This window comes from Myxocyprinus asiaticus, chromosome 1 (genome assembly GCF_019703515.2).
Source record: "Myxocyprinus asiaticus isolate MX2 ecotype Aquarium Trade chromosome 1, UBuf_Myxa_2, whole genome shotgun sequence".
Taxonomy (NCBI): domain Eukaryota; kingdom Metazoa; phylum Chordata; class Actinopteri; order Cypriniformes; family Catostomidae; genus Myxocyprinus; species Myxocyprinus asiaticus.
The window spans coordinates 55510535-55523822 of record NC_059344.1 but is presented as its reverse complement, the minus strand read 5'-3'; the positions used below and the strand labels follow the sequence as shown (position 1 = coordinate 55523822).

At 36.7% G+C, this 13288-nt stretch overlaps 1 protein-coding gene across 1 annotated transcript; it reads right to left on the bottom strand.

Annotated features, from left to right (window-relative positions):
- Positions 1-335: 335 nt before the first annotated feature.
- On the bottom strand, positions 336-10302 carry LOC127417815 (leucine-rich repeat LGI family member 2-like). Its single transcript, XM_051658433.1, has 8 exons — positions 9300-10302; positions 8970-9041; positions 6306-6377; positions 5747-5818; positions 5560-5631; positions 3522-3691; positions 2371-2535; positions 336-1951 (listed from the first exon to the last, which is right to left on the bottom strand). The coding sequence occupies exons 1-8, from the start codon at positions 9530-9532 to the stop codon at positions 1134-1136; spliced, it is 1674 nt and encodes a 557-aa protein (XP_051514393.1). The 5' UTR covers positions 9533-10302; the 3' UTR covers positions 336-1133.
- Positions 10303-13288: the final 2986 nt, after the last annotated feature.

The window sequence follows — 13288 nt, the reverse complement described above, 5'->3', positions numbered from 1 at the left end:
CAGGCTGCAATGATAATTTGGGGGTTGTCTTCCTTTCTCTATATTCAAATTCCAGCTAGCACAACAGTAAGGAAATAAAGGCTCTTATTTTAACACTTGTTATTAAAAAAAAAATCAGACATTCAGTTTTTGTTTGCAGTTAGAACAATGATCAAATAAAAAAGGTTTTTACATTCATTGCACAGAACAAAAATCTGGAACCAAAAATCAGTTAACCATTTGCATGGAAAATTTGTTTCATTTGAATGAGTAACAGTAAGTCACATCCATTTAATGGACATATGATGATTTTAAAGGTTTGTGCTTTTGACAGTTTCCCTGTATTTAAGCATATATTCTTCTTCTTCCTTTTTTTTTTTTTTTTTTACAAAATGCTTTATGTTCTTAACTTCAGTACACCCATCCCCTATAAACCAACACATGACATGTCTACCTAATGCCCACTCAATTGAACCTGAAGTTATTATTTGTTCTACTCTGAACAGATTCTGTTGAATTTGATAGAGGCGCTTCGTTTTAATTGATTATTTACCTGACATAGTTGTCCATTCACCAACAAAGATGTAATTTCAATAAATAGTTAAATGATGAGGTAAAAATATTATTCATCGGACTTTAATGTTACTAAAGTTAATAAAACTGCATTTGTCCCCTGTACTTTTATTTCAAATGTCATTTGCATGCCTGCTTTGAAAATTGTGCTTTTCTATTTGCTACTCTTTATTTATTTATTTTTATTTTTCAGCCACATCATGCATGATATCAGCATCAGACTTTTGAAATGTTATATATCGATATGGAGAGTGATTTAGATAGCTACAGGTGACAAGTGCAACTCTTTTCAGCCATCCATGCACCAAGTTTGAGAGAAATGTCTTCTGATTTAGTGGGGCTGAGGAATTGTACATGTAATGTTATAATTAATACATAACGATTCTAATATGGCACAGCATAAAATGCCAGGGCCCTCCCAGAATCAATGTAAAACTACATATATGCATGAAGTACTAATTACTGTGAGCCTGATAATGCCGTAATATGCTTCTCAGACCTCCCTTGTCAATCACCCAGGAAAAGTTCCATCTACCAGAGGGTGCTGCTGAGCACAAATGAGCCTGTGTCCACAACAGCACTCAAAGGCTCAGATCAATGATGATATGCTCAAAGATCTGTGTGCTGCCCTTGAAACTGGAGGCAAATACAAAGTCCCTTCGGTCAGTGGAGACCACAGTGAAGGAACGTGGAGCCTGGATATAGACTTCCTTGAAATGCTCAAAAATCTTCTGCTCAGCATCCCACAGATAGACCTGTGAAAAAGTATAGTCACTTCCGAGAGCCAGATAGTACCTCTCTTTGAAGGAAAAAGGCTGCAGGATCATGGATCCCCTTGAAGGAAGAGCCTGAACCTCAGAGAACTCCTTAGCACTCCAGTGCACGACTTTGGAGTCACCAATGTATCTCGTCAATGCCAGATACAGTTCCTCTTTGATCCAGAAGGCCTTGACAGAAACTACATCCTCCATGTTGGGGACCTCCCCTTGCAAGGCAAATTTCTGAGTGCTTTTGCTCCACTGGTAGATCACTGGTACCTGGGAACGGCTCGCTAGGATAAGATGGGCCTTATCGTCCAAATTTACAAATTCTGCATCAGTATCCCGAAACCATTCATGGAGGGACTGGTAGGAGTAGAAGCCCTTGTCGTTCCATTTGTAGAGAGTGGATAGGCCAGCCTTTGAGCTGTCAGCGATGATGAAGAACCAGTCATTGCCAATCTGGAAGGCCTCAATATCATTTGGCTTAGATACCTTAGACACCTCAATGTCCTGGAATTTCGTGAACTTGCTTTGGTCCTCATCAAATTTATAGATGTGAGAACCACCAAAAAGCTGAGCGACAATGACAAAGACCTGGTCCTGGATAATCACAGACTTGCAGCCAACAATAGACTGACCTGAAATTAATAAAAAGAGATGTTTGAGAGGATAAGTTAGGAAGGTGACGTGTGTAACTCTAAAGTGACTAGTGGTACCAAATGGAATTGCAAATATACTGATTGTTTCCAAACAGATTTCCCAAGCACTCCTAACATCTCTGTCCAAACCTCTATGTGCCTTGTTTTTTGTTTTGTTTTTGTTTTTAACAAACCTGTAAATTCCATGCTAAACAACTTAATATAGGTAGTCCTGCCAAAACATTGGTTGAGCCTGAAGTTGACATTTTAGACTGCTCAAACAAACAGATGTTCTATGCTGCCAAAGTGTTTTCACTCTTTGGGAAAATCAATAAGAATGGCTTTTTTATTTTTATTTCCATTTTGTTTATCTTGTGCCATACACAATATTTCCCATCATATCATTAACAAGACTGTACCTGTGATGTTGTCGTAACTCCTGAAGTTCATCTCGATGTGGTCCCATTGGAGCACCATGCAACTCTCTATGTTGGGAGCAGCAATGGCCACATACACATCATTCTTGTGGGAGAATGTGTCCACAGATAAAGACTCAGTAGAAACAGAGTGAAGGGGGATAAAATCTGGCCAATAGAACATAAGGTAAAATCAGATCTTAGTAACGTAGTTTTTTTACACATATAACTTCATCATTAGCTGTTCTGCACTTGTTATACTGTATAAAAGCCCTAAAGAGATCCGCAATAAGTCTTTGTAAGATATGAAAAATGTCCATTCAGAATGTTTCAAAAATAAATATTAACTTTCCTATTCCTCAGTCCTTGAGGATTTATATATATATATATATATATATAAGCTATAAAAAATAAAAAAGTCTATACACTTTGAGTACTGCAGTATGATGTGTGCTCTAAGAACTCAAAGAAATAATTCAACCAATAATGAACATTCTGTCATTTATTTTTATTCACACTCATGTCATTATAAACCTGTATGCTGGATATTTCTTCCATGGAACACGAAAAGAGAACTTTTGAAAATGTTCACATGGCTTTTTTCCATACAAGGACAGTTCATAGTGATGTATGTTAAAGGACCAAAAAATAAAAACCTTACCATGAAAGCACTATCAATATAATCCATACAATTTATGGATTATTTTCCAAATTTTCTGAAGCCATATGACTCTGTATATGATTAAATTTAAGTTGTTATTCACTTTGGTCTGTTCCACATATACAATTTGTTGTGTTTTTCAGAAGGCATGGAATATACTGAGTCATATAGACTACTTTTATGGTGCTTTTATAATTGTTTTTGTCCTTTTTGAAACTTCACACAGAAATGGTAATGTCCTTGTATGGGAAACAAGCTGTTTAAAGATTCTTCAAATTTTCATCATTTGTGTTCCACAGAAAAAATAACAACATACAGGTTTGGAACAACATTATGGTGAGTAAATAATGATAGAATTTTAATTTATGGGTGAACTTTTCCTTTCATTAAGAATTTTTAAGTTGAATTTTTAAACACTGGCTGAGTTTGAAAGGCAGGTACACACTCGTGCACAATCAAGCTAGCATGCGCTCACACACAGACATTTTCATACCTGTGGAGATGCACTCGTTATGCAAGCTTGCCATGTCATTGAGTCGTTTGCCCTTCATCTCCTCAGGGCCAGCACAGAGGACGTCTGATACAGTGGCATTAGTGCTCTTTAGCCACATCATCAGCCATTTCGCTCGGCAATCACACTCAAAGGCATTGCCCCTCAGGTCTCTAGAAGGAAATACAACAAAAGCAAAAGATCAAAACCAACCAACCTTTAAAGATCAAAAATAGAATTGGTCAAAATTATTATTGAATAGTTAAAAGTATTTTTGTTGTAAAAACATAAATTTTATAATAATAATAATAACTATTATTGAAATAATCTTATTATTATTATAAAATTCTTATTTATTTGTATGCTCCATAAACAGAGCATCCTACATTCATCTAAAGTACAGGTGCTGGTCATATAATTAGAATATCATCAAAAAGTTGATTTATTTCACTAATTCCATTCAAAAAGTGAAACTTGTATATTATATTCATTCATTACACACAGACTGATATTTCAAACGTTTATTTCTTTTAATTTCGATGATTATAACTGACAACTAAGGAAAATCCCAAATTCAGTATCTCAGAAAATTAGAATATTGTGAAAAGGTTCAATATTGAAGACACCTGGTGCCACACTCTAATCAGCTAATTAACTCAAAAGGCCTTTAAATGGTCTCTCAGTCTAGTTCTGTACGCTACACAATCATGGGGAAGACTGCTGACTTGACAGTTGTCCAAAAGATGACCATTGACACGTTGCACAAGGAGGGCAAGACATAAAAGGTCATTGCAAAAGAGGCTTTTATGTCTTATAACATAAAAATTATGCTGGCAGAGCTCTGTGTCCAAGCACATTAATAGAGGCGAAGGGAAGGAAAAGATGTGGTAGAAAAAGTGTACAAGCAATAGGGATAACCGCACCCTGGAGAGGATTGTGAAACAAAACCCATTCAAAAATGTGGGGGAGAACCACTACGCACAGACGTATGCAAGACATGGGTTTCAGCTGTCGCATTCCTTGTGTCAAGCCACTCTTGAACAACAGACAGCGTCTGAAGCGTCTCGCCTGGGCTAAAGACAAAAAGGACTGGACTGCTGCTGAGTGGTCCAAAGTTATGTTCTCTGATGAAAGTAAATTTTGCATTTCCTTTGGAAATCAGGGTCCCAGAGTCTGGAGGAAGAGAGGAGAGGCACACAATCCACGTTGCTTGAGGTCCAGTGTAAAGTTTCCACAGTCAGTGATGGTTTGGGGTGCCATGTCATCTGCTGGTGTTGGTCCACTGTGTTTTCTGAGGTCCAAGGTCAACGCAGCCGTATACCAGGAAGTTTTAGAGCACTTCATGCTTCCTGCTGCTGACCAACTTTATGGAGATGCAGATTTCATTTTCCAACAGGACTTGGCACCTGCACACAGTGCCAAAGCAACCAGTATCTGGTTTAAGGACCATGGTATCCCTGTTCTTAATTGGCCAGCAAACTCGCCTGACCTTAACCCCATAGAAAATCTATGGGGTAATGTGAAGAGGAAGATGCGATATGCCAGACCCAACAATGCAGAAGAGCTGAAGGCCACTATCAGAGCAACCTGGGCTCTCATAACACCTGAGCAGTGCCACAGACTGATCGACTCATGCCACGCCGCATTGCTGCAGTAATTCAGGCAAAAGGAGTCCCAACTAAGTATTGAGTGCTGTACATGCTCATACTTTTCATGTTCATACTTTTCAGTTGGCCAAAATTTCTAAAAATCCTTTCTTTGTATTGGTCTTAAGTAATATTCTAATTTTCTGAGATACTGAATTTGGGATTTTCCTTAGTTGTCAGTTATAATCACCAAAATTAAAAGAAATAAACATCTGAAATATATCAGTCTGTGTGTAATGAATGAATATAACATACAAGTTTCACTTTTTGAATGGAATTAGTGAAATAAATCAACTTTTTGTTGATATTCTAATTATATGACCAGCACCTGTACTGTGGATTATCTTTTTACACACACTGAGTAATCATTTCCATTTCCATAAGTTCAAACTCACAGCTCTATCAATGAGTCCAGATCTATGAATAGATCTCGTGGCAAAGCTTTAATGTTGTTATTTGCCAAAGACCTGTGAGGATACAGCAACATTGTACAGTAAAGTACATAACAGTACAGTACAAACAATTGGTAATGGGATGTTATTAAATTATGATTACAATTATAATACACAGTCATAGACGTACAGATGGGTCAAATCCCTAAGTCCTCTGAAAGAGTATTTTGATGTTGTCTCAATCTTGTTGTTTTCTATAAACCTAGAGAATAAGAAGAACATTTAGGCTGCAAGAGTAGAAGGATTAGTGGGAATCATACAGTGGTCATAACAGGTGAGATGTGGATAATAAACTGAAACAAACAGTAGAAACAACCAAAAAAAAAAAAAAAAAAAGAAAGACATATATTTGTGAAAAACATAGTATAAATAGTGCAGAACATCCAATTAAATAAAAGTAAATTACATTTAAATGAAATGCATGGACACATAATCAAAAAATAACAATATTTACATCTTCAATGCATGAGAAATTAATATTGTTCATTATATTATAAACAGGTACAAATACACAGGAAACAGGTGTTTGTATCTGAAAATCTCTTGCTCTCACAAAGCGGTCACTTAAAAACACATAGACCTACCATTGCTATAGCAACAATACTGTACCAGACATCTACATTATGAGGTTTTAAAATAGCTATATATTTGTTAAAAGAAAAGAAAGACCAAAATGATTACACACTTACAGGTATTCCAGGTGCGCAAGACCAGCAAACGCGTCATCCCTGATTGTAGTGAGTGCATTGGAGTTAAGCAACCTGTCAGAGATTTACAGCCAGAATCTAATTAAGACAAGTCAGGCTGTATATTGCAGTGCTGTGTAAAAAACAATCTGTAACAAACACTCTTTATATAAATTTAGTTGGATCACAGACAGCTTTGGAATACACATACTGTAGATAAAACGTGCACTCTCACCATTAATGTAATCTCCATCTAGTGTTGGGGCAAGCATAGATCTATCTATATCCCTATGTAAGTATATCAAACCACTGACATCATGAAAGCATCCAATAACAGCTATGAGAAAGTCAACAGAGTGACAGAATGTATCTAAATGCATTAGCAAATTAGGCTAAATGCATGTCTTTAAAAATGTAAGCATGTTATATTCCAACCTTGACCATTTTTTCAATGTCCTTAACAAGGGCCAAAATATAGTTCTATATTAGTAGAACAGATACTTTAATTCAAGAAAAAAATTACTGACACTTTTTATTTGAATTATTTACACAATTATTTTACAATGTTTAACACGTAATTTTCTTAATCGCAATCAACGCATTTACCGGTTTGACATTAGATTTTGGCATTTTATTCATCTCCGTGTGAGTTCTAAACACTGGTTGGAATAGGGCGGAACCTTTGCATTGTGTCAGGATACATTACACTGAAGTACACACCACAAACACACACACATAACAGTGATTTCATGTCACTGATCAAGTGATGCCATTTGTTGTACAAAACAAGCCCAGATGGGACTTGTGACAGAAATCAAGTACTTTGCAGCCTTTGTAATGCACAGTTTTATTACCACAGAAGCATGTCAAGTCTTAGCTATCACGAAAATGCAGAATGAGACACTGAGCGCACTTACATGTAGGTTCTTACACCGATAATGTGTGTTTATCGGCATAAAGGCCATAAATGGCTAATGAAAGAACCGGTCAACACAGGTAGACGCTGATTTGCATGGCATGTAAACAAATTAACTGCCATTCTTACTGGCTCATCCAATATGTGCACATGTTGAGCGCATGCTTCTTCACGGATTGATGTCAAAAGCAGAGAATAACGTGATTAATTCAAATGTCATGGAAATGCGGATTTATTGCTTTGTCAGATGTTTCAAATAAGCTGAATTTAAAGAATAATCAGCATATTGGTGTGCATGTAAACATGCTCACTGTCTGTAAGCACCTTTTATGTGGAGTTCAAAGCTGCATTTAATGCTGGTGTGGATGCCCTAGTAAGAATCGTGAATGCAGCTTCAAGATTGCTGCAGCAAAGAGGAGAGGCACAGTCTGCCCGCTGATTCATTTTGTGGAGGATTAGCATTTAAGAGATTTAATGCCTATTGCAATGAATACTCAACCTATGGGGACTAATTATTTTAATTAGTCAACCTTACACTTAGAATTTGGGAAACATTTAATGTTACTATTTTAGTGAATTTCTCTCTCAATACTTTAAAAGGCTTTGTTTGTAAAATGTTAATAAAGCATTAGTGATACAGTATATATTCTTCTCTTTTGTTTTCTAAGGAGGAGATAAATGCATTTTGATAAGAACAGTAGTATTTAGAGTAAATTTTCAGCACTTTCAAAATTTGCGTTTAATCGTGATTAACTATGAAAAGTATGCGATTAATCATGATGAAAAGTTTTAATCGGCTGACAGCGCTAGTATTATTTGACCTGCAAGGTTGGAGTGGTGGTGGCGTAGTGGGCTAAAGCACATAACTGGTAGAGTTATGAAGGTTGCTGGTTCGATCCCCACAGCCATCACCATTGTGTCCTTGAGCAAGGCACTTAACTCCAGGTTGCTCCAGGGGTATTGTCCCTGTAATAAGTATGTAAGTCGCTTTGGATAAAAGCGTCTGCCAAATGCATAAATGTAAATGTTTAAATCGTCGTTTAACATTTACGGATTGGCCCCATTCACTTCCATTCTAAGTGCCTCACTGGAACCCACCTGGGCCAATTTGGCTGCTTAAGAGACCTGCCTGGAGTCACTCAGCACGCCCTGTATTCAAACTCTCGACTCCAAGGGTGGTAGTGACCCAGATTATTTTTTTTAAGAAAAGGAGGGACAAGTCGAAATTAATTTTTGTGGTAATCAAAATTATGCTACAAATGCTGTCGATTGAGCTTAACTTGTATTGAAATCAGAATATAAACACTTTAGTTACTAACAAAAAAAAAGTACCAAAATTCACTTTTTGGGCATGGTATACCATGGTACAGCCATGTTTTTTGGGGGGCACGATAGCACTATAACACATGCACTTGAATACAGTAATCATACAGTACCATGGTACTACCATCTGAAATCCTCAAAGCACCACCACAGAACTTTTTAAGGGGTATAAGGAGCAACAAAGGGCGTGCAGCTCACATGAGCCATGATCTCACTGGTTCAAAACGAACCAGTTTTTGTCTCTCAAACTAATAAGGTACATTAGGATACTGACTAACCAACATGATGGATGCTTTAGGAGGTTCCACATCTGGGAAGTGGAAAGTTTACGATGCTTCTTTCTTAAAGTATCAATATCAAGGCATTTGTGGCATACTCTTTCCCACACAAAGAGTGAACATTTGCTTAGTCAGATGTATTCCACTTACAGTAATTGTAAGGACGGCGTGTGCGAGAACATCGCCTCCTTGACCTCAGAGAAGGTCCCATTCACAATACTCCTGCAATTGCAAACATGAGTCACTGTAGAAATTCAATGCAAGCCTGACATTTTTTTTTTTTTTAACAAAACAAGACCTTTTTACATATAGATGATATAGATATAACTGCATATGAGCCTTGTTGGCCTGAAAAATGCTACACAATTATGGCAAAGAAGTCGCTTCTCCATACCCATTGAAAGATAACTGTGTAAGAGCCCACTCATTGAGAAATAGCAAAGACATTCAATAAATAAACTTATGAATATGTAGACTTACAGTGAACTGACATCGTTGGGTATGAATCGCGGGACATAAGAAGACCCGACGCAAATTATAGACTCTTTAGAGCAGCTACAGGCGGACGGGCATTTAAAAACCTTTTTTGCCGTGTTTCCTGACGGGACCAGGCACGATAATACCGCCGCTATAATCACGCAGTGTTTGACGACGGTCCGCATCTTGTTTGTCAGGTTCGCATGTGTGAATCCGGAGAAGATCGCCGTCGCCATTCACCCTGCAGCATGAAATGCAGCACTGGAGCTCCTGACATCAGCAGTTCAGCTGCAGTTCGCTCCTCTTTAGTTATTTATTTATTATGGCGCCCAATAACGGCGAACGCTGGTTACACAGCCTCTGTGGATCAAGTCAATTATGATGACTTTTTAAGGTTTGATTATTTGGCAGTACATTAGCTTATTCAGTGACAATATTCAGACAGTCAGTCAGCGGTCCTGAAATATGATCAGAATTTGATTATTAAGACTTATCTCTCTCTCTCTCACCATATAAACTGGAATAGGGTAGGCTACAGTGGGGCTAAAGGCCTCCACGGTGTAAAAGGCACCTAAGATTGAATTTTCTCCCAAAACACTAAATAGCATCAAAAACTACCACAGGACTCTCCTAAACACCTGTTTGTCACTATGCACTAGAACATTTTCCTGTTCCATGAGATCATTGCGTGCAATATGTCTAAAGACTGACTTTGAGGTAATTTGATCTAACATTTAATCATTTTTAAAATGCTGCAAATTTGTAGCCAATGAATATCATGGAAATCATCACATTTATTTTGAGACAAAATACTTTTTTATTTTCAATTGTGTTCGAGGCGATTAGGCATACATACATTTTTTTCCAATATGTGAAAGGATATTATTTGGTGTTAAAAAGCCCCCTGTTACAGGAGCTAAATGTCCCTATTAAATACATTGTTTTTCTTAAGTGGGGGGGAATAGATTTGTTATGAAAAATGTTCAAAGTGGGCTCACATTGGCGGATTCAATCACAATGGAGATTCATTTGTTTATAGAAAACTTAAGATGTTATGAATTGTCAAATGTGATTGAAATTATCAAGAAATTATGCCCCCTTTTCTGAAGTGGTTATTTTGAATAAGCATTATCTTAATTTGTTACTTGCTGTCTGACAAATTGTTTACAAAGTTGACAAATTGTGCCCTATATTGCCCCCAGGTATCTACAAACCCTGTGGGGCCTTTTACCCCACACCTGGGCCACCAAAAAAAAAAAAAAAAAGATTTTATATCTATCTATCTATCTATCTATCTATCTATATATATATATATAACTTGTTTTTCACACAAATTATGTTGCTCCATCAATACTCAATAAAAATAAATATATTTCTTGAATCCAGTTACACTTTGTGACCAGAAAAAAAAAAGCTCATTTTCTTAAGGTGTGCTTTTAACCCCGCTGTACCCTATTTTATTTCGCCATCGCATAGACTTTTGCTCTTGCAATTTACTATCAGCACCATGGACAGGTCATCCAGGCTGCTTATTTTTCAGAGTGCACTATTAAGAGTTTGACAAACTCTCATTTTAAAAATTTAACCATCTAAATAACCTAAAATATAACATAGGCCTAACATATTCTAATATCTAATTGTTTGCAGCACAACATTCTTCTCTTATACAATTCAACATTAGTCTACATGACCTTGTTGCCGTCAATGAAGCTGAATTTTAAAGAAGTGATTAATCAATTAAACACATTCCAGATAACGATGACTGAGTGTTAATAAAAGTTTACACAAGTGAGGGGTAAAATGGCCCCTTGCCACCTTTATTTTTTTTTTTTAAGTTTTAATTAAAATAATCTTGTTTTTATTTCTATTCACACAAATCATGTTTCTTAATTAATATTCAATAAAAACATAGCAAAATAGCACATCTGAGGCTGAAATACATACAAAGTCTGAATTTAGTATTTAGGTCCATTTGTCAACATGGGCCATGCCTAATAAAGTAACTGGCAAAACAATTTTGATTAATCAAAATTCAGAATGATTTATTTTATTTTTTGTCAAGAATGTCTCTAGATGATAAAAGCCAAACACTTGAATTGCAAGCTGCATGTAAAACTTAATCATCTAAATATCAAAACATAGACTGCTATTCATTTTGCTTCAGGTTTTTTCAGCATTTTGCTCTCTAGACGTAAAAGTTACCACCATTGTGATACATATACAATAAAATGATTCAATTCAGCCACTGTACATGTTTACTTCAGGCATTTATCTACCATGTGTCCAATACTTTGTCATCAATAAGGGGTGAATTGAGTGAGGAAATGAGTAAGTGTTGCATAAGTGGTAGGGGAAAAAACTACTTTGTCAGCAAAACATCAAGATAGACAGCAAGAGGAGAGTTTCTTACTTATACAGCTTGTTGAACAGACGGACTATGGACATGAAGTGCATGAGAGAGGGAATAACAGTGAGAGAATGGGAGTACAGTATGACAGCACAGTGCCAGATAAAGGAGGTGTGCAGTGTCAGAGAACAGCATAGGCTGAGCCTGCATAAATCATTTACAGAAATGCTGCTGTAGTGCACATAAAATGCATTACACTGTGGTGTGAGTAAGCTGATTCAACACCACTGACACAAAAACTGATGTTATGCAGCTTCCTCTGGCACATTACACATATGTTTGTAAAAATGCTGGACAATTGTTTATAGTTAACACATTACAAGCTCCACTGAAAGTAATCACTTTGCTTACACTGCACATCTTTATCTTTACCAATGTAAAATCTTATTTTTGCAACACTCAATAAATTCAAATGTAACTTTGTCCAGAAAAAAAAAAAAGAAAAATTCGTCTAAGTGTTTTAGCACCTAAATTTTACTTCTTCTATCACAACAATTAATCAAGTCCCCTTAAAGGTAACTACAGGTAGCTGCAGCTGAAGTAAAGGCAATGAATGTAAAACAACTATATATGGATTAGAGATCAGTCACTCCACCTATATACAGATTATGTCAGGACAGTCTATTCAGGCAGACTACAAATCTCCACTTCATTTATCAAGTTTATCAGTTATCCAATACATTTTTTAAACAGGGTTTAGGAAGTCGGTGCAGCAGTGTCTAAATTGTCTGATATGGCTCTTGCATTAGGGTTCAGTTATAATGGCCATTTTGTTTACATCAGCAAATACAGCTATACAGGCGACTTTCTAATTTGATAAATTACAAAAATAAAATTTTACAAATGTTATTTTATCATTAGTTTTTCATCATTTTTGGTCACATTCAGTTTTATTTATTTTTTAATCCCCTTTTCTCCCAATTTGGAATGCCCAATTCCCACTACTTAATAGGTCCTCATGGTGGCGCGGTTACTCAATCCGGGTGGCAGAGGACAAGTCTCAGTTGTCTCCGCTTCTGAGACTGTCAATCCATGCATCTTATCACGTGGCTCGCTGTGCATGACACTGCGGAGACTCCACATGTGGAGGCTCACGCTGCTCTCCGCGATCCACGCACAACTTACCACGCGCCCCATTGAGAGCGAGAACCACTAATCGCGACCACGAGGAGGTTACCCCATGTGACTCTACCCTCCCTAGCAACCAGGCCAATTTGGTTGCTTAAGGGAAACCTGGCTGGAGTCAATCAGCACACCCTGGATTCAAACTCGCAACTCCAGGGGTGGTAGTCAGCGTCAATATTCGCTGAGCTACCCAGGCCCCCCACATTTTAGCTTTTTAAAACTGTACAATTTCATGTATTCCATCAATAAATAAGTCTTGAAATTCCAATGCATATATTATATAGCATATATAAAATCGACATATATATATATATATATATATATATATATATATATATATATATATATATATATATATATATATATCACACACTTAACGACCACTTTATTAGGAACACCTGTACACTTACATATTCGTGTGATTATCTAATCAGTCAATCATTTGGCAGCAGTACAATGC

Bases quoted from the DNA above. Each gene is read 5' to 3' on its own strand.
- LOC127417815 (XM_051658433.1), bottom strand. From the start codon at position 9,532: ATGGCGACGGCGATCTTCTCCGGATTCACACATGCGAACCTGACAAAC. The intron at 5,632-5,746 runs GTACGTCTATGA...GTATCCTCACAG, and splicing joins CTTAGGGATTTGACCCATCT to GTCTTTGGCAAATAACAACA. The intron at 1,952-2,370 runs GTACAGTCTTGT...TATTAATTTCAG, and splicing joins GAGTTACGACAACATCACAG to GTCAGTCTATTGTTGGCTGC.